General features: G+C 36.4%; 1 protein-coding gene across 1 annotated transcript in view; it reads right to left on the bottom strand.

Annotated features, from left to right (window-relative positions):
• Positions 1–22,299, bottom strand: part of LACE1 (lactation elevated 1) — a 68,520-nt gene that overhangs the window by 45,606 nt on the left and 615 nt on the right. The window contains exons 2-5 of the mRNA XM_010573452.1: positions 14,682–14,905; positions 5,340–5,391; positions 4,607–4,708; positions 3,075–3,205 (exon numbers count right to left, since the gene is read on the bottom strand). Of these exons, the coding sequence (XP_010571754.1) occupies positions 3,075–3,205; positions 4,607–4,708; positions 5,340–5,391; positions 14,682–14,905 (509 nt within the window). The remainder of the gene's footprint in view (positions 1–3,074; positions 3,206–4,606; positions 4,709–5,339; positions 5,392–14,681; positions 14,906–22,299) is intronic.

Raw genomic sequence — 22,299 nt, 5'->3', positions numbered from 1 at the left:
TAATGAATGACAAACATAAGCATGTATTATCAGCAATTAGTATTAGCACAAAAATAAGAGCCTAATTTTTATTAGAGGCTTTTAATAGCATGCAGGTTAGTAAAAACTCCCTAAATTGTAGTTTCCTTTAAGTCCAAGTGGTACTGATGGTATATAAAGCCTAACACTGTATGATCATTCAGCTTACCAAGAAATAGGGATTCTGTTTTCATTATTGATACTAACTAACATAGGTTACAGTCACACACCAGAATTAGAGCTTCTAATTACCTGTGTATAGTTATTTGATCACTAAACAATAACTAGGCCCTTATTGGCCAGCTTCTGTGTTCTGAAACATCAAAATTATAATTACAAATGGCTTAATTCTAGGGTTTTTCTTCAAAATGAGGACACTTTTAGATTGGGTTAAGACTTTTGTGAAATTAAAAAAAAAAAAAGGCTTTAATATTTACAGTAAACTGTATGACAAAGATCAGGAAGAAGTAGCAATGCTTTAATAACCCAAGAGCCTGTGGCTCAGGCAAATGCTGATGAAGCACCTGCTTCAGAAGGGACAAACTCCGAAGCTTAGCACCATCACTAAGGTCCTGGCTATCACACAGTATTTGCAAAAAGAAACATTTAAGACACAGTAATTTTTAATTTTTTTTAATACAACAATATTTTGGAACACACAAAACTACTTTAAAAGTACTGAAATATTTTTCTACATCAATTAGTCTACTCTCCACTAGTTCAACAGTTCTCTAGGCTTTGCAACAAGATTCACTTCAGACAGAGTACTTCTGTTGTGCTTTAGCCCACTGTCAGAGGAATGTGCAACCTCAGCAATGCTTTTATCTTTTGAAGTTCTGCATTTGGTTTCCTCTGAAATATGAGCATTAATGTTACTTTTTGCTGTTACTCTATCATTCGTCTATGTGTCTGATCTTAAGATAAATAAATAAATTCAGCTTATTCTCCTTTTTTTCCAACAGGTATTTGTAAGCAACCCGAAGTGTTTCAAGCAAATCTCAATACTTTTCTGGTATTTCCTCCACACACAAATATTTTGCCAAAGTAGTATAGACCCAACTTGACTTTCCATCTGTCAAAACAGACACTAGCTTTGTCTGCAAGTCAGACCAGTTTATGTTCTGAGGCCCCAGCTTTTTCCAGTTTCATTTTAATCTAGCAATTCTTTAAATATGAGTGAATCAGATTGCAGTGAAATCAAGCCATTATATCCACTAGGGAAAAGAGCTGCAAACATCCTCAAACAGAGATGGCTCTTTATTATCAATGTTAATTGTGTCACCATGTGAGCTGCTCTTCCAGTCACTGCACTACTTCATGACTATTTAAGCAGAAGGTTTCTTATCCCAAATTCAGTGCCTTCTGCAAAATTTCAGAAAGCTGGGACTCCTCTTCAGTAGCCAAAGCCTGCATAATGTTCCATGCTACAGAAAATCAGTCAAGAAATCCAGCTATTCAAAAATCTGTGAATTTAGAGTATTAGTACACCCAGAACAGGTAGAATTTTAAAATTCACATAAGAATGCAAAGTCTTAGAAACACAGTTTAAAGTATAATTCTTGTATTACTTTCCCAACTGTGACCCACCGTCAAAAACACAGGTGATTTTTACAACTGAAGTGACTGATGTACTTCAAGCAAGTCAGCAGGGGGAGCAGCCTATCAATTTGGAAACAAGAAATACCAGTCTCTCCCCTTAAAATGTGCAAACATGACAGTCTGGGAACAGCACCACCAGGATATGAAAGCAGTGGGCATTCACACAGAAAAGCAGGTTTTTACACTAATATATGGTACAACAAAGATGGCTCTTTCTACCATTTGAGCATTTGATGTCATGACAGTTAACGCTCCTCCCTGCCCTCTCCAAACCTTCCCATTTCTTCATAGTGTAAATATAACTGTCTCTGTATTTAGGTTTTACACTGCAAGTTTTCGAAGCCCAGCATTCATATTCACTAGATAAAGCACAATTAAAATGATCAAACAGCAGCAATTGCAATGACCCCACCCATTCTGAAACCATGGATCAAAGGACTCCCCCTTGTCAAAAAATGCAAGAGTAACTTAAAACAAGAACACTACTACTTTACAGCTACAAAAATCCCCTTCATGGGAGCTGATCATAAACCAGTTATTTTCTCAGGTGCACAGGCTTGTAAAATAATAGCAAGAGATATAAATTGCTCTATCCATTTCAGTAATGTATTAAAGAGCATAACACAGACAATTTACAGTTAATAGACAATTCTTTTACTATTGGTGATTTGAGAACTAACACAGATCTGTTCTTAACTTGTTCTGCATTTTCTCTCTGAATTATAAAAATCTCAGCTGATTAAAGCTGCCAAATACCTCTAGCCTCTCTCCTAAAAATTTTTATAAAGCAATTCTACACTTAAATTTGTGACGTGCCCTTAAAACAAAATTCACAAGCTGTGTAAAACAAATGAAACAACCAAGTTAGCTTGGGCAATGATCATTTTATGAGTTTATTTTTAATTTTCACACTCAATTCAATAAAGGTTTCTTAAAATATTAGTTATGTTGATATAATCTGGCACTGACATGCCAAAGGCTCCAATAACTTCAGGAAAGAATTTAGGTTGAATTTGACAAGTTATTTCCACTTTCTTAATCACACTGAGATGCTTTTGTTGCCTTACAGGAACTACAGCAAAGATCAGGCATGCCAAGCATCAGACAGCTACTCTCCTGGGCACTGGACAGACTCAGTACAGGATGGTGGTCCCTCCCCTGAAGTACTCATAAGCCTGTCACCAACTCCAATACCCCCTTGTATGACCAGTAACCAGACTGGTAAATGAAAGCACTACAAGGGGACTTACACCCCCAACTTGCATCTTATCTCCTGGAAAAAGAAAACAAACACCATCTTCAAAACTGTGAAATGACTTCTACACTTCAACTTCTATAGTTCACTACTGGCCAGTGATTCAAACACTATATTGGCAGTAACAAGTGTCATATTTTAAGATCAAAAGTAATTTTATGATGTTTCCCTTGAAGTGCAGCAGTAATCTCTGACTTCTTACCTGAAATTCATCAAAACATAAGAGAGCAGCCTCTTCGCTTATTTCCTCTGCTACTGGTGCAATTGGGTCATATGATTTGGCCATAAATCCTGCCTTTCTTTTTGGCAAGCTCTGCTTAAGTCGATGTATTCCTCAGTTGATAAAACAGAAAAGAACAAATGTTTCTTATTGCTTTTTCTAAGACACGGAGAACAAAATTATTTAGCTACCAAATAAAAAGTAACCCAGTCCAGTAAAAATAAGAAAGCTTCCAATTTAGTCCAATTTCAAGAGGGCAAAACAATTTTCAACCACATCCAGGCAACCATTAAAAGCTCAGGATTCTGCGATTCATATTTTCTTGTTTAGAAATATGTAAAACAAAAATCAAAGAACCCTTGAAAGCTACACACCTATACTTTATCTTTTAAAAACTGATAAAAATTACAGTTTTCTCTTGCTCCAATTCATGATCTTAGTTTCAGTTTCACTTTGTAATTTGGCATTTTCTGTCTTAATCTTATCTCTGAGTATGAAAAACCCTTATGATGTTTACAAATCAATGACACGGCTCTGTGCATTGCATCCTCTGAAGGCATGCTTAGAATGCATTTAGTTAAAAGAACTCAGACATAGCAACACAGTTATATTTTTAAATGTAAAGATGATGGTACTGGTACAAAGTAAGATTATTACATTCATAATTTACTGTCTCATAGATTGTATTCCATCTGACTAAACAAACATTCAGAAAACAAAGATCCTCAGTAAGAAGCTACCTTTGTTAAGATTAAGCACAAATGACAAGAAATGGAAACAGAAAATCTCAACAGTGACCCAACAATGATAGAAGAGAGGGCACTGAAAGTGGCAGAAGTTGTCTACACCGATGAAAGCTTCCCAAGAAAAATGCAGGTGTCACAATGCTTGTAAATTACAGCATTATTTAACAATTTCACAGTATTTTAAGGTCATAGAATTTAGAAACAGAAGCAAGTTTTAAAATATGTAAAACAGTATCTGTCAAAACAAAGTGCATTATTCACCCTGTCAGAAAATTTTCTGAAAGTTAGGATGAGCTTCCTTCTATTATTTTTTCCTCTAAATTGCTGATAGTATTACTAAGTTTGTCAACCAGAACAGTTCTCATTCTCCTTGGTATTTATACCTGATTTAGTTATTGCTTATTCAAAATACAGATTGAATTTAACCTTTACTCTTTCAATTTCAGCAATTGCCTTCTTCAGATTGCATATAAGCTAATTGGTAACTGGAAAACAGATAAGGATTTAATCCTAAATATACACCTAAGTTTTCTATATAATCAGGTATACAGAATCTTTCAGAAAAGATACTTGAGAAATAATATGCAATTAATATCTACTCTGGTATGACAGACAATGCTAAAATCCTTTAACTTCTCTCCTATTTTTTACATTTTTTGCTTAAATACTTACAGTTACGCTGATTAATATGAATACGAGAATGAGACAGACTTTTTTATAGATACCATATTTCATAAAATTCTTGTAAATACCTGCGTCTGCACTTACTCTGGTGTACATCTAGCATGAAGCCATGAAAATGGACTCTCTTTTTCCTTTCTACTTCTAAGTGAGAATAGAACATGTCCATCACCATTGTTTTTCCTGTGCCTTCAGATAAAAAAAACAAAAAAACCACCCAACAGGTAGTTAATTTAAGAACAGTACGTACTGATTACAATAATGATTTTTCATTAGCTTTGAACTAAAGAAACTATACTCTTCTACAAAATAAGTACAAGACCAGACTGTTTGTGAAGATCAGTTATATTTTCTGTTCAAAAACTTGGAACAACTGCATTTTTATTTTTCTATTTTAAAATTTTGATTCATACAGACATGGCCCAAAGGTTGCAGAAATGGCTCTATATGCATCCAGAAAACATCCTTAGTATTTCCTTTTGAAAGTGAGTATGTTTTCATGCCACATTGTTGCAATTAGAATATATAAATTCCCTCTGTGGCCCCCTCAATTACTTCCCAAATTCTTAAATTGCATTCTCAAATATTAGTGAGTGGGTAACATTGAAAAAACTACACATGGTAATGTAGTCCAATCCAACAGCTTCCAGAATTCAAAGTATAATTGTATTACATAACATCAAAACGTGGAAGAAAACTAATCCTGGAAATTCATTAAAGCAATAATGCTACATAAACATAAAGCTTTTAGACACTTCAGAATTTTAATAAACCTGCATTTAGAGAAAATTCCATTTAAATTGATGCAACTGAAACTTACCAACATCTCCATAGACATAAAGACCTTTTGGGGGTTTGTTTTTTGCAAAGAGCTGCAAATCAAGAGAAAAGGAATAAATACAAATATGGGGTAAAATAAAAGCAAGCACATTGCTGTGGTAAAGTAAGAAAGTAGCTACACTTAACCACCGAAGTAGCACTAGCTAGCAAAGTCTAACCTCGAATAAATCATTAGCTGAGAATTGGTAAGCAATCTTAACATGGTATTTGTGCGAATTCTATAAAAGAGTCCAAGCACACATGCAGGGTTTGAGTTGGTGTTTTTTTAGATCATTGTGAAAGTATCCCCATTCCCAGTCCTGGCACACAGGCCTTTTTACCAGAACACATATAAAATGATTAAATGTTTCCCAATCCATCATCATCAAAACAAATCCTTTTCCTCACTAAGCCATTTGAACAAACAGTCCTAGGAAAAAGTATATAAAATTAATCAGAATTGTAGTATTCATAGACATATGCACTATATACCTATTAAAGCAGCTCTGCTTAAGATATAAAACATCAGGATTTAGAAAATCACTATTGCAAAGCCAGTGAGTATTGTAGGTCCCCTTTCTCTCCACTCTGAATCTTAAATGCAGAATCATCTGGTTTTAAACATGATTAAAATCAATGGAGTCACAGCAAAAATATGTACCTATGTACACATGCATGTGTGTGTACACATATACATATATATAAAAGGTTATTTTCAAAGTATGCCTTCTATTAATAATTTTCTCAAGTGAGTTATGTTTATCTTGAATGAATACTGCTTAAGAATTTTTAATCTCTTAATATTACTCAGGACATATGTTATGACACCTGATGGTTTATTCTGTTTTACTCAAATACACATTTTTATGGAAAAACCTGCAATAACATCAAGACTTTCAATTTGAAACAGTCCTCCCCACTCAGAATTGTGTATAGCCACTTCCAAGTATAATTCTAAAAAGAAAGAGTTTCTAAAAAAATGGAAACCTTAACAAAATCCTCATCAAATCCATGAAACTGAATTGACATCCACAAAAACACTGCAGAAGAGTATTTGGTTATTTTCAAGTGCTCCACTTGCCGAGTTCTATGAGCTGAGCCAAAACAGAAGAAAATTAAAGCTGCAACCCTGTGGTCTCATTTGGAGCTGGGTAATTGCTAAACAACTTGAATCTAAAGCACTTTTCAAAATACAGTGCCATGTTAAAGAAATGTGGGAGTCAGCAGCAAAACACTAATTAAAGAAAATATATGACCAGAAGGCAGAAAGAGAATGTCTCAGGTCCTATAGTATCAGTTCATTCAGAAAATATGCAAGCATAGCCTATATAAGACCCACTTATAGATTTAATTTAGAGCTATATTAATAGGATAATCAAAAATTTGTATCATCAATCTGTGGCTGAACGGGGTTTCAGATGTTCTGAAACCATTCCATTAATAGACAAGGCTGCAAGTATTTGCTAGTGCTTTGAAAGCATTGCAAGACAATTTAATTGACAAACATTTTTCACTGTGTACTTTTTAAGAGCTTGTACTCATTAAAATTACTGATGCTCAAAGTTACACAGTGAAGAAAGGAGAAATGGAAAAAAACCCAAATGAGAGACATTCATAAGAATTTCATCTTTAATTTGAGATTAACAACAGTCATTTTAACAAGATAAAAGACTACATTAAATTTATTACATAAAAAGGCAGCATTAATGTGATTTGCAGTTTCATGAGGAATGACACAAAGCTAGAAAAACAAATCAATGTTTAGAGTACTGCTTTATCTGTCTTCATAAAGGTTATATAACCAGAACAACTAGTAACACCTACATTTTATACCATTTTTTTCATTGTAAAGTGTTTATTAATTACGTTTAACCATCTTGAAGCTTGTCTTTTTAGGCATATTTTATTCTCACTCCAGTACTTACCACTTCTAGAAAACATGTTACAGAAAAAGGTTTTTTTGGCTAATGGAAACAAATATAATGACTTGGGCTCCACAGAAGTCTAAATCAACTTCCAGTTGATTTAAAAAATGCAATTAAGTTTTTCTGTGAAGACAGCAATTTTTGAATGATATCTAATTGCTAAAAAAAAAAAAAATATGGATGGATACTGCTGAAGCTGACCATCTCTAAAAGCAAACTGAATGCCAAAAAAACTCTTATGCTCTTTGAGCAGTTAAAGAAGTTTGTAGGAAATATTTTACATATACTTCTGCCAGAAGTGTCATTATTGACACTTTTAGGATACTTGCTTCCACAATCCTGTCAGGTATTGTACAACACTAAGAATTTATTTTTAAATTCTTGGGTTGGGTTTTTTTTAACATGTATTTTACTTTAAAAAAGGAAACTTGATCAGTGGACTTTTAATACTGAACCTCAGATATCCTACCATTCTCAAGCTATTCTGCATGATAATAAAATGGATTTTTTTTTTTTTTTTAAATTATTCTCACTCATCTTCTGAAGCCTGCTAGTTGCGTAAGAAAAAGAGTAACTTCCACTAGGATTTCTGATAAAATCCAATCAATGCTGTTTGTTCAACTTAGAGCACAGCAAGCAGTCAAGAAAGTCAGTGGTATGTGGGGGCAAAGAAAGCAGAAGACCGATCTTGGTCCTATTGAAATACACACTCCACAGAAGGAGGGGGAGAGATCTAATGCAGAAGATCCTGCAGTGACCCTAAAATAAGAGTAGTCTTGTTTATTTCAAGGAGGAAAGGGAAAAAAGTGGGAGATGTAGGAAGACAAACTAAAGAAATGTGCTTCTCCTCACTTCTATATTATTCTGAGGCATATTTGGGGTCTCAGTATAATGATGTTCAATTGGTTGACAATAAATTTCCTTTTGCAACAATGATAAGATTTAAGGATGTTAAAGCTAATATTTAAAATGTACAAACCCAAAAACTTTAAGGGATGCACAAAGTCTCAGTTTGAAGGGGAGAATTTTGAAATCCTTAGACGTATGTTTTGAACACTCACCACATCCTTTCAAACAAGGGCATCACCACAAATGTGTCAAACCCCTTGAGTCCTCCAAGTTTCTTAATTCCCATAACATTCTTTGCAATAACTTAAGAAAGCATAATTTAAGCGCTTCACCAAGTTTCATTATCATCAGGACATGCTACAGCAGGAGCCGTTTTTCCTTTTATAGATGAGATGACTTACAGATTTTTCTTTGAAAATCATTCATATGCTAAAATATTTACAATTCCACAACAGGACACACACATTAGCATGCCCAGACTTACAGAATTCTCTCCTCTACCATCAAAATGTTTTACACATTCCTGTTTCAAAACTGCATGCCTTGCTTTGCATCAGATTTTTCTTTTTTTGTTTAAATTGCACTTTAATCAATCAATATCCTACCTCATCTAAGGAATTATATCGGTCAAAATATCTCCTTCATTCTGACAACTTCCTATTCTTTCTTAAATGTCTTTAATAATGTGCAACGTCTTCCCACCTTCTCCCACATTCCCCACCTCAGACACCAGAAGCAAGCAAATAATTTCCTGGGAATATTTACACTCTGATTTGAAAAACTTGTAAGTGAAAATGCATGTCAATACTAAGGTCGTTAATTAAAATATGCAGAACTCAAGAGACAAGTCTCCAAACAGCAGACATTCTGGGTTTTTTTTAAATACTAACAAAACTGCCTCTTTCTCTCACTGTTTCAGGCCTCCTTTTTGGTTGCTGTTGTAACTGAAGACATTTTCAAGGTCTTGAATGGTGTTTACTATTGTTCATACCTCTTTTCAAAACATGACCTCACTTATAATTGAGCTTATTTCAAGTCATTAGTACAGCAACTCAACAACACTTAAGATGTCCCAATTGGTATTATTTTGAAAATCTAGAGATCTGAAACATCTATGCAAACTCTTACGGCCTTGAACTTCATTTGAGAGGATCTCAAAATATCTCAACGTACAAGGCCATGCTTTCACCAAGTTGAAGATCAAAGTCCTTGTTCAAATTTGAGTAATAATTTTGAAAAACAGAAGCCTACTTGGTTTGCAGCAAGACTAATTTTTTTCCCTTCAAATTCATTCTAAGCTGATGCCCCAAAAAACCTACATTGTAAAAAAAAAACAAAACAGAGTTTTATTATCATAAAGGAAATGGCTGGTGGTGTGTGTCTCACCCCAGACTACCGATGTGAGAAAGCTACGGCCTGTAAGGTAATGCAAGTCTCTTGGATAGACACTGAAATGCTTGTATTGTATCTGATAGAAATATTTGTTCCCTAATCCTACTTTTACCATATTTTTAGTGAATAAAACTATTTAGATAAAAAGTGACAAATGAAGAACAAAACTAAAAACAAAGCAGACCATTGTAATGGTTCAGAAGTGCAAGAAGTTTTTTTGTTTCTGGAATAACTGTTATTTTAGAAGAGGCTTCTGCAATTCTACCACAGAAGAAATCAAGCAATAAAATAAGGGATATCAGACTACAGAAGAGGCTGACAGAGACAGGCTTCTCTCTCTCTTCTCGCTTTTCTTCACTGCAACCTCCCAAACACATTATCTTCAATGACAGAGCCAGGAAAAATGAGCATGCTTGAAATGCCAGGCACCACTACTTTTTATTTCTAAAAAGCTGCCAGTACATTCTTTTCAATGCAGGAGATTTCATACTACAAGTAGGTTAGTCAAGGTGCTAGAAACCTCCTGAAAAAGCAAAAAGTCAATCTACAAACTACTATGCGTAACTGATTGAAGTGTTTGACTTCTTTCCAACAAGTCCTTAAGTAATTTAAAATACATAATTTTGTTTCATTTACATGTATTAAAACCCATTAAGTACAAAACAAAGCAAAACCCATGCCAATCGTTTTATCGTAAAAACAATTGAACATCTATAGCATAAAGTTTATCTTTTACTTCCTAGCATACTCAGTTACAAAGTACCAGGCCTTCATGGGAGGAAAATGCCAGTGAGCTATTCATGAATACAGGATTTACCTGTACCCTATATCATTAGTACTTCCTGAAGACATCTTCTACTAGTTACGTGAACTACTTCCACTCATAAGCCTACACAAATCCTATTCAACCCAGGCCAATTCCAGAGAACAGTATTCACCACCTCTTCTTGGCACGAAAAGCCTTAGTTCTACTCTTCAAAACGGAACCAAGTTTGCAACAGCATCCCTGCCCTGAAAATCCATCATAACAAACATGTATGTTCCTTACTTAGAAAACTCCTTGAGAGATGCAGACATATGACAAGCATATGATACCAGTGTCTACAGGTAGTACAGTACTTGATGGCTATGATTTTACCAACTACCTATTCACAGCTGTGACTCTTATTCTGGGGAAAACCTTCATTAAGGAAGTTGACTACAACTTTGCTGAAGCAAAACCTGGCCTGCACTAGAATTTAAACCATATTTTATTTGGCTTCATTTTACCTCAAAAGGAGCTCTGTCTGAACTGGCAAATAATTTCCTCAAAGAGAGCAGAAGAGAAACAAAATTGTTTTGACTTCTCCTCTGTTGTAAATCGTGGTATGATTTGATTTAATTACACAAGCTAGCAGGCTTTAACAGATTTACACAAAACTCACTGCTCTCCTCCTTTTCTGGTTTTGATGTACGGCACTATAGTGCTCAACCTGGTTATCAATCTTCTTAAGATTTCCACAGAGATACAAAGCCCTAGAAGAAAAACCTCAAACTGCAACACTTATCCCAATAGCAAATAGTTCTAGAGCTGCTTCTCACTGACTGTGGCATTAGTTCCCAGGTATCAGCGAGCCATGCAATGATTTTTAAAAGCTGGTTTAAAATTAAAGCATGGAATTGAAGTAATGTTAAATGAAAGAGAGGAGTGCTTTAAATGAACTAGTGAAAACCATGTTCTCAACCTAAAAAATGGCATTTGACTTTTTCCTTCTAAGAAAGCGTCAGTCAGGCTGGCTTTACTGCGATTAGCTCTGTTATACAGGGACAAAGTAGCATCACAATTTCCTAAATAGAATAAGATTAGTATTTGTTCTCTGCAATAGAGACTTTCTTCCCTATTCATGCTTCCCAATCAAAGAAACAGTAAATAACAAACCCACATAATGCTTGATCTACAAAGCCATTACAAGACACCTGCTCTAACAACTATAATGATGCAGGGCACACCAGTTAACACAAGTCGGGTCTCAAAACTATTCTCAAAGGCAGCACTTTTAGAACTGAATATCCAAATGCCCAAAACAGTTTACCAGAAAAGATCAAAACGCTGTAGCCTACTGATCCTCGGGTTTGACAGTAAGACCAACACCTTTATCATAACATTTTTTCTAAAGAACGAAAACAAATAAAAGAATGGCAGTATGTCCAAAGATAATGCAGGAGCAAGCCAGGTAACTGGCTTCCTTTTGAGTGACTTCCTCTTTTACAGCCCAGGTACAGTGTCTAAAGACAATTTTGTGACTGGTAATTTAAAAGATTACAAGCCCAATACCAAAGCTGAAAAAGAAGCCCAGACAGATGAAAAAACAAACTTTTCACATTGAGCATCCTCAAGATACAAAACTCTGGCCTGCTCGATTACACTTAGAGAAGTAGTTTGGCAAGATGAATCCAGCTCGATCTCCTTACACTTACGCAAAAACAGCTCTCTCATTCAGGCACACTGCCATATTGCTTTGGATACCAAAGATAAGCAATAACCATTTTTGAAAGAGGGAATTTCTATTTTTTATTTGATACTTGACCAAATTGAATCAGGAGGTTTGTTCAGACTCAAGAGTTACCCTACAAAGGCATCAAGGCAACATGGATCCATAGGCACGCACTCACATACAATACAAATGTTTAAAAATACCATAAACATACAATTTTCAGACTATATCATTTTTTACACTGGTTTTATGTTTTTAGTAATTTTAATTAAAGAAATACCAAAAGTAAAAAGGCTAAGTAATGTGATGAGCTGACTGACCAGCCAGAGCAGGCAAAAATATACCCCAAACAACTGTTTGGCTCCAATTGCCATATCAAAGTTAGAATCATTGAATGATTGAGGTTGGCAGGGACTTCAGGGGATCATGTGACCAAACCCCCTGTTTAAAGCTGGGTCATAGAATATCGGAAGTTGGAAGGGACCCATAGTGATGATCGGGTCAACTGCTTCCAGAACAGAACTTCCAAAGACACGCTCATTGACCTCTTGGAGCAGTCTTGCCTTACTTCCTGTACTTTACCACTCTTACATTTTTCCTTCCAGACTGCCTGACTTCTGCTCCATGGAATTATTTACCTGCCTGACTTCTGCTCCATGGAATTATTTCCCATTCAGGTTTCTTCTCACTGTATCTCAACAAAAAAAGAGCTCCTTCTTAGGTATTTAGTCTGCTTCCTTTCATCTGGAAGCAGGGAGACATTTATAGCATTTCCAGTCAAGGACAGGATTAGCAAATGCATGATCTCCAGCTACATATATGAGTTCAAAGCATTCAACGGATGTTGGAGGCATTCTGATAGGCAAGCACGTGTCCCAATGCTCTGCACCCCACCATACTTGCCTATTTGAAACAGGCACGTTTACAGGCGTAACAGGCTGTTTACAGGTATAATACTTGTTTTCATACCACCGACTCTTCTCTATGTTTTTCATGCCTTGAAGCTAATATACATTGCAAGAGCCTTAAAGTAGTAACTTGTCATTTGGTACCTAAAGGGCAGAGGACAGCATGTCATTTAAAGGCACTTGAGCCCTGTAGGTTTTGGCTTCCCTGGTCATTTAGGCTTGCCATGCAAACAAAATACAGTATTTGTGCCAGGTAATAGGAGAATTTGGGGTTGTAACGGGGAGTATATGGTTAGGTAGCAAGTTCAATAGAGTTAGATATTTAGATTTATGCCCATGAGATGAGGTGTGTTGCATAACAGATGCTGAGAAAGGCTGACATGGAGATTTATTAGCAAGGTCTGCAACTGACAGCATACCTTGACTGTAAATATGAAAGTTACTTCTGACAAAAAATAAAAACAAAAGTAGTGCAAGAGAAAGAAAAAGAGAAACACTCGGAGGCTGGCTGGGAAGAGCAGTGACAGCTTCCAGACATTCTCCTCTTAGGGGTAGGGAGGTACCTCTCCAGTGCAGGCAGGGAAAGTGAAGATGTTGATGGCAATGAATATTTTGCTATGCTTTTTTCCCAGCACTATACTTTTATCATCAGACTCAGTCAAATGCCCTATTTTTATTGCTTCCCTTCACCATGTTTATGACTATTTGTGCTGACTGGAGTATGTTAATCAGGTGCAAATGAAGCATATTCACTGGTTGTTCAGCTTCTGTGCACATCTATGATTGCCTAATATTTACTTAGTAATTAAATGTCTTATCTACTTTGCTGGGCGCTATGTTTGGTTTTCTGGGATATAAACTCAAATCTACAAAACAAGAGGCACAGAAAGCTGAGGGGGGATTCTCACACCAGTTCTAGTTGCTTCCCACGACAACCTGCCATAATAACATTATCAAGATTTGCAGGTGCAAGGCCACAAGAGCAACAATCTGAAAATAACAGCATGGGAACAAGACGTGAAAAATACTGTCACAGAGGCTCTGGAAGACACTGCTTCAACAGCTTCAGGGAAGTTACAGAGCTGTAACAGCAGGCTCTTAGCATTACTAATGCTAAGGCACTATGGTTGCTAAGGCACTGTGCAACAGGGATATGTCTGAATTTTTGTTAATACTTTGAAAAGGAGCTGTAATGCCCCCAAAAACACAACTGGGGTGCAGATCACATCTCTGCCTTCTTTCCTTACCTCAGCTGGAGACTAACAACACCGGAGACAATGGACTTCTTATTTTAAAAAGTCATGTCTGATCTATATTATAATGTTCTGCAAAGCTAAGTTATTTAGCTTGGATTATTTAGACTCTGCTGGCTAATTTCACTTACATTCATGGAAGATCTGTTAGAACACAAAACATCAACATTCAGCATGAGTAACCCAAACACACACGTGTTACACCAGTGCTTGAGAGTTAAAACCTGGTCTATGCCCCTCTCTCCTACAGCCAAATGACATTTTAGGAAAGGCAGACAGTGGACACAACCAAAATCATATCAGATTTTCTTAGAGCATGATTTCAATAATATTTAATTTGGTTGCTTCTAGAGTGCCACTGGAATTTTACAAACCAAAAAAGAAAGAACAGAGATCCAAACACAAACAATGATCTATCTGTAAATGCCCAGCTGCAAAAATAAGACTCGTGTTAATGACAGAAATTTATGTATTTTTAAGCACATTCTTATAAGCAAATATAAATATAAAAAAAAAAATATTTCTATCGTTATAAACCTCACCTTTGAGAGAAGATTTTTTGAACTGATGCTGTAGCCTTTAAGGCTCTCATGCAGCTTCTGCAGGTGCTGCACAACTATTCTTTGTTGCTTATCATTCCTCAGCTCTTCTTGCTTAATCAGAAAGTCATAATGTTCTAAAGGTCCACTGCAAACCAATAAGGCTCTGGCATTAGAATCTGTAGGAGGACCAGGGACTGTCTTCTCATCTGCCTGAGCTGTGTATGCTGTAAAATGAAAAGTAGATTATTAATAGAGAAGTTCTGAAAAGCATCCTCTTATATTCATAGACAACACACTTTCTTAATATTTTACGCAAAGACATATATGCATCACTTACCTATACAACCACTAGAGTATGTTACGCCATTGTTTTTCACTAAATCAACTTCTCACTTTAGTAGTAAACACCTTTAGTGTGGACACCAAAACAGGAGTTTTGTAAGCAAATTTAAAGAGTCAAAAACCACAGTAAGCAAGGCAATAGCTGTGAAGCCCTGCAATGCCACAGCCTGCTCTGCTGGCATTATCTTCCGTGTAGAAGAGACAAGGCTGTGCCCAAGTAGGAATTCTGTTTAAATTACATTTTAAAAAAAAAGTCAGAATTGCCAGGCACAAGATGAGATATAGCTAGGAAAGCAAAGAACATAAAGATTACAAAGAAGGCTTGCTAAATTGGTAAGATCAGAAATCTAACAATGGACTATATTGAAAAGGTGTTTAATATCTTCTTTGCTTGCATTGTCATTTAAAAGGCTAAGTATAATCATGTGTAACACAATTTGTAGCAACAATAAAAGAAACAGATTTGAGTAGGAAAAATGCATATCATAGACTACATAGTTAGATATTTTGAACATTGTGAGATCTAAGGAAATTCATCCCTAAATGCTTTAGGTTAAGTTTCCTAAGCAACACAATGGCCTCACTGAAGGCAGGTGAGGTTTCAAAACACTAGGAAAATGAAACATTTTTTGTCTTTAAAAAGGAGAGAAAGGCAAATCCAGAAATTCATAGGTCAGTCAACACAACTTCAAAACATTCAAAAATACTGGAACAAGTACAAACAGATGGGGTTTGGTTGTTGTTTGTTGTTTTTTTTTAAATAAAGAACTTAACAAGGTAATAACATCACAAATAAAGGGCAACACCAGCTCCTCAGGAACAGCAAGTTTACCTCCCTGACCAGGTAACATGCTTAGTGGGTAAAGGAAAAAATATCTTAATTGCAGTAACTGTTTTGTCATTGGGTCACATAGCATTCTCATATATAAAGCAGGAAAGTAAATTGCAAATGAAATTCCTTTTGAGCAGGTATAAAAACAGCTAGAAAAACTATGTAATGAATAATTACTACAGTTAAACTAGGTGTATATTTGCAGTAGAGTTTCAGAGAGGGCTTAGAATCTCAGCTTGGTGCAATCCAGAATTTCCATTCATGACCTGTATATGACAAAATAAAGTACATGCACTAGGAACACAGGTAACAGCAAGTCAGGAGGGGGCTGCACCCACCCTGGAAGGCAAAGCAATTCTGATAAACTGGACAAAGACTCTAATACAAATAGGATGCAATTCAACAGGGACAAAATATGGTGCTTAGGGCAAATAAATAACTGAACTTAAAAGAGGGGGAATGACCAGCTAAAAAGCAGCTCTGTAGAAAAGGATCTGGGGACTACACCGGATCACAAACTGACAGTGAGACACCATCATTAACACTATCGGAGAAAAAAAATACAATAAAATAAAGAGCCACAAGTACTCCGATGTATATATATGAGGGGCAATATAAGCACACATGAAAAAAAAACAGTTTTACTCAATACTGCTATAGTCTGCCCTGGAACACACTTCTCAATTTTCACATCATATTTCATGAGAGGTATGAACTAAATGGGAGAGTAGAAGATGATTTAAAGAACTATTTGTTAAACCATGGGTCACAACCCACAGAGAAGTTGTAATAGGCACAAGAAAAGTTTTAAATTGTTATAAGAAAAATGAAATTAATATAGTTCTAAAAAAGGATAAAACTGAACAATTAGATCAAATTATGTTTATTTATTACAAGTAACACCTTAGTTTCTCCAAAGCAAGGCAGTCACTGTTTACATCTGCAGCCAATAATTACAACAAATTCTCCTGCCCTGAAGGAATTGAGTTACTGCTCTGAATTAAAAGTAATTAGCTCATCCCTAGCTAGAGAGATCACATAAAGAGAGTAAAGTTCAAAGTCTGTTATTGCAAAAATTTGAGTAAAACCTTTAGAGAAGACTAAAGAAAATCACATAGCTATTTCCAGATACACACAGGGTACTGAGAAAAGGAAATAAACTGTATTTACACAGTTACCTTAATAACTGTAATTAAGGCAGTGAAATCAATTAATAGTCTAGAAATTGGAAAACTTTCCTTGATGGGGAGTGAATTTTAAAAATAAATTTGACAAAAATCTGTCAGACACAGCTCAGCAATACCTGACCCACCTCCAAAGGGAAGGGGGAAAGGCACAGATTATCTCAAAGTTTTTTCGTCTTGTTTTCCACCTTTCCACTCCCACATAAAGTTAACCTCAGTCCTGTGATCTGCACCTCTAAACTATCTGTGCCTTCACAACACGTAGAGCTTGATGGCTCCAAGAGCTCCAGTGTGAGGGACAGCCAGTCCCCTATTGTACCATTATATCTATAAAGCCACCAGTTCCTACTCCTTACCCTAAGAATGGAGAAAAAAACAAATAAAAGCTGATTTAGGATAAGAAAAGGTTTGTAGCTCATGACCTGCCTGGCCATGGACAAAGCACACCAGTAGGACTGCTCAGAAGCATGTTTTTTGTCTCAGATTACACGTACCTACAGCTAACCATTCTAGGAGTGAAAGAAAGTACTCTGCCATTAACAAATGATGGAGATGGAGAGTACGCATAAGTGATGACAGAGGGTGTCAAGGGACAAATCACTCACAGTTCTCCTAAAATAACATTGAATGCTGGGATTTAAGTATGATGGGGATACACTGTAACACAGTACCAGGAGACACCCAGTAACTGTTAAGTGATAAACTCAAACTTGTAGCTGCTAAACAAAGGCATATGCTCTTAAAGCATATAGGGGTTTTAGAGGTAAATCGGCAGAAGACAGCTGTTCAAGTGGTAAACTACCCTAAGAGACAGAAAAAAATGTGGGTCTTCCCTTCTAACCTTCATTTTGTGAGACCAATTATAAAATCATTCACACAACTATGCTTCTATAGTAACCTATTCCCAAACTGGTAAACAAAAGGAAATTTCAGAAATTTTAATATATAGCAGAGGAATACCAAGGCAATTACCTTCCATAATTTTACATCAAGGAAACTACTGTTAGAATAGGAATCACCCATGATTCACCACATTAATCATAGTCCTACAGCCTTCTCCTCCATATTGCAAAAGATGGTTTTAAATTTATCTCTTCCTGTTTCATTATCTTTGTATTACATGAACTCAATTTTTATTAGTTCCCTTCTGAAATCTTTTAAGTGTCACACACAGAAAAAGCATCTTCTACCTCTATGTAGTGTTCTAGATACGACTATAGAAAAGCGCAATGTCAATTCATTATTCATCTAGTTTTACATAGAACAGTGTAAAAACTACAGACATGCGTTTACCCATAACCCATCTTTCCCACCTCCAGGGAGCAGGACAGTGTTGGATGTTAGCACATTTAGCCTGGCATTCCCAGGCTTCTTCAAGAGTTGCCACCAGGTTGCAACTTTTTATTAAATTTCTGCTCCTAACATATTTAAGTGTAATCTCTATTTCAAGCCATAAAATTAGCTGTTTGCATTTGCCTTTCTGCTCGTCTATCCAAGGATAACAGACCAAGCTGCAGTGAAGACCTACTGTGATACACACAGAAAAGTCCTGCCTTGGAGAAATCTGAGGGGAAAATCTCACCAAAGCCAAAAAAACTTGTTAATGTATAAATGCCTAATGAAAATGCCAGTCTGAAATTATAAAAAATTCCTTTAAAGTGGGGAACTTAAGACACCTTCAGTAAACTGGCATTAATTTACCACTGCAAAGATAAGTGTCTACATTAAAAGAAAAAGTGTTCTTAAGCCCAGGGAACTTCTGCTCTGGAAAAAGAACAGCAAATTGAAAAACTAATCAGTATGTTGTCATGTTTTCCTACTGCCACTTAGAACTGATGTCTGAGATGACACCGGAAGAAGGCGTTCAAGTTTCAATGACACCACTTACGAAAGCAACAGTCACAGCTGAGGCAGGCACTAGAGTTATTTATATAAGAAGACAATCTGAAATGGAAGCTAGGTTGTGGCATATCAAAAACTGATCTTGACAGCAGCCAGGAGGTTGAGAGCACAGAACTGTAACTGAGATAAACACCACTCGCCCTGGTAATCCTTATATTTTTTCCTAGCAGTTGGATTTCATTATGCAAAGTTTTGAACTGTGATGTTTAAAATCCGTCAGAAGATAACTCCCATGACAAAAATCCTAGCAGGTCCTTGTCTCCCCCATATTTCAGGGCCTAGGAAAAGAACCTGGGTTTCCCTGACATTAATTTCATCTTCGCTATCTTTCCATGACTGCAGAAACTGACACCTTTGAATTTATTAATCTATAAGATTTCAAGTAGCACAAAAAGCTTTCATGTGAATTTAAGATGATTATTCACTTCTGGGAGAGAAAAACTATTGTACTTCCACAGATGAATTCAAATTTGGTCTGCAAGATCTCTTACTGCCTTCGAACTAAACATCTTTTAAACACATGATTAGATTTGTAGACCTTTAATAGGGTGAAAAAGAAAAACCATGACAGATAGATAATAACCAGCTAAAGAAGCAAAGATCAAACAAATGGAACTGAACTCCTTTTATTGCAAAAGGAAGTCATGCTTCAGATTACAATATTCAACTCACTAGAGGGTCACTCACAGTACACATGAAAATGTGTATTATTAATTCTGGAAACAAAGTTGAAAAAAGCACTTCAGGGGACTGATGAAAAAAAAAATTACCTTTAACCCTCATGCTGTATGTATGCTTCAAACCACTCCCTCATGGGAATGATCAGAAACAGTTTTCATTCATGGAGATTAAGGCTGGAAGACAACATTGACCTTTCTAAGTATAAGGGAAGTTAAATTTATCTAATTACCCCTGAACTACACTCAAGAATTGTGTTGATTACAGTATATTTTCAAGAAAATATATTCTGAAGACATAAGAGATGGAGAATTAACCGTTTCCTATGATGCTTTGCTGTAATGGTTAATTACTGTTTGTCTTAAAGATAAAAAATATTTCTATCTAATAGTTGTCCAAGAACCACATCTAAACCAAACTCATGGAGGTTACAACTGCCCCAAAGTTAACAACCCTAAAATCACCCAACTGCCATCTTTGCTGACAGTCACAATCAAGAAGCTGGAACAGCTTCTGCTAAACCATTGTTAAGGCAACATACAGGAATCACATCTGTTTCATTACTGCTCTGCAGACAGAATTCTGCCTTGAGAGCTTTTCACAAACACCGGAATTTGGAGGGGGGGAGGGCAGAGAAAAAAAAGGTAATAGAAAGTAACTTTTAAAAATTGTCCTGTTTTCAACAATCCAAACTGAAGTTCTGAATATTAGTTTGGGTCACTATGAAGCCAAACTGCTTCAAACCCCCAAAACCTTAACGTAAAGCTGCTAAAACGGCCTATGAAACACAGCTGCTGTGACAGAAGAAAAGGACTCTGAAGTTAGAAGGCACTTTTATCAACAGGCAGATGGTGGTATGAGAGACCTCGCTAAACTCATAATTAAGCTGATAATGGAACTGCTGCAAAATCTTTCCTTTTTAGATGATACCACAGTGATGGGGAAGGGCAATGGTACAGTCTTGTAGCTCCAAAGGTCATTTCTCTGCAGAGAAACGGGCATGAAGGTAGCAAAATATCAGAAAAGACACGTTTTTTGCATGCTAGTACCTACAGATAATAATAATGTTCTCTTGTCTCATCTTTTATTACATATATGTGCAAGGTTTGCAGAATCAGTCTCAAATAGGTAAACTGCCCCATAGTGTACAAGGATTTTGATAAGTTAAGCACATGCATAAACCTGCAGAAGAAAAAAGACTTGGCATGTAAGCTTCTCAGGAAAGAGATCATGTGTTGGTTATAAAGCAGAAAATACATTTATAGTCCTATAATAACACCAAACAATTGCTCCTTTTGAAATATTTTACAATGCTTGATGAGAAAAGTGGGAGAGGAGGCCATCTGAAAAGAATTATTTACTTTCCAATGCTTAATAGAACGCTTAGAAAATCAAAGTCCATCCAACCAACCATACGGGGGGGGAGGGAGGGCTAAGTTACCTGCACAAATTGAAAATGTTAGGCCAATATCATGGAATACAAATGGAAAAAAAAAAACCAAAAAAACCCCATACCTGCTGAAATGAGCAGTTTAAATCAGAAAAGGCAGTTTGCAGCCAAGATACAAGAACAAGGACTTGGACTGTCCTCCCATCTTTGTCTCATTGTATGACCTTAGATGTATCACTGAACCCCTCTTTAGCCTTCTTGCAGTCCATTCATTCTGGCAGTATGAAGCAGAATTTAAGCTTCTAGAGAATCATCAGAGTTGGAACTAGAATTCTGCTTTTTTGCATACATGCCTGTGACATTATTCTGAAATAAGATTACTTGTACTATTTCCATGCACACCCCATTTAACAATCTGACCTACATATGAAAGTAGAAAAAGACAGAAAACTTTATCAGCAAAATTGCAACTTTACACAAATACTACTTGTACCTTTTCCTTAATTAAAAGAATTCACAAAATTGTGGAAAGCAAATCACAAAACCAAATAAAAACTATAAACCAGTGATCATAAAAACAAGATTATAAATCAATTCAGTGATGGCTGCCCACCCTCGCAGATGTCCTCAAATAACATATATAAGGACTATCTTCCCTTTAACATGGATGTTGAAGAACTATCCCTAAAGCCGCTGGATTTGCTCCGACAACTTTTTAAAAATAGTAGTATGTTGGTTATAAAAAACAATCTACATAGATTTAAAGCGTTAGACCAATATCAAATAAAACATATACAACTATAGTACTAAGTGTAGTGCTTGTCCGTTTTGCTTAGGATGTATAAATATCGCACAATCGCAATACAGCGTGTGTATGCGAACACTTATGAGTCCTCCGAGATGTGCTGACTGACTTTCAGACCTCTGGGACCCACCTGACGACTACTGAATTCTCACACTTTCGTCAGGCGGGCGGAGGACGAATAGCTCTCACTGAAGAAAAGAGACCTCCGCCTCTAACCTAAGCCTCAAGTTAACAAAACCTACTTCCCCATAAACTTGCGTAGAGCTCAGCTGTTGTTACGCATCGGAGGATCCTTAAGGGGGAAAAAAGGTCCCTTCAGGCATCCTAAAGCCCAGTAAAAGCTTTGGCAGACACTACCGCACTCGCCGCCCGCCAAGCTCCCGATGCAGCCGCAGCGTAACGCGCTTCGCCAGGCAGCGCGCTGAAGCCCGGCTGACTAGGGGAAAGCGGTATCGTTAACTCGGGAAGTCGCGGGGCCGCTCACG

The sequence above is a fragment of the Haliaeetus leucocephalus genome, unplaced genomic scaffold (genome assembly GCF_000737465.1).
Source record: "Haliaeetus leucocephalus isolate CR32 unplaced genomic scaffold, Haliaeetus_leucocephalus-4.0 Scaffold384, whole genome shotgun sequence".
In the NCBI taxonomy this organism is placed as follows: Eukaryota; Metazoa; Chordata; class Aves; order Accipitriformes; family Accipitridae; genus Haliaeetus; species Haliaeetus leucocephalus.
This window is presented reverse-complemented; position numbering and strand designations above follow the sequence as displayed.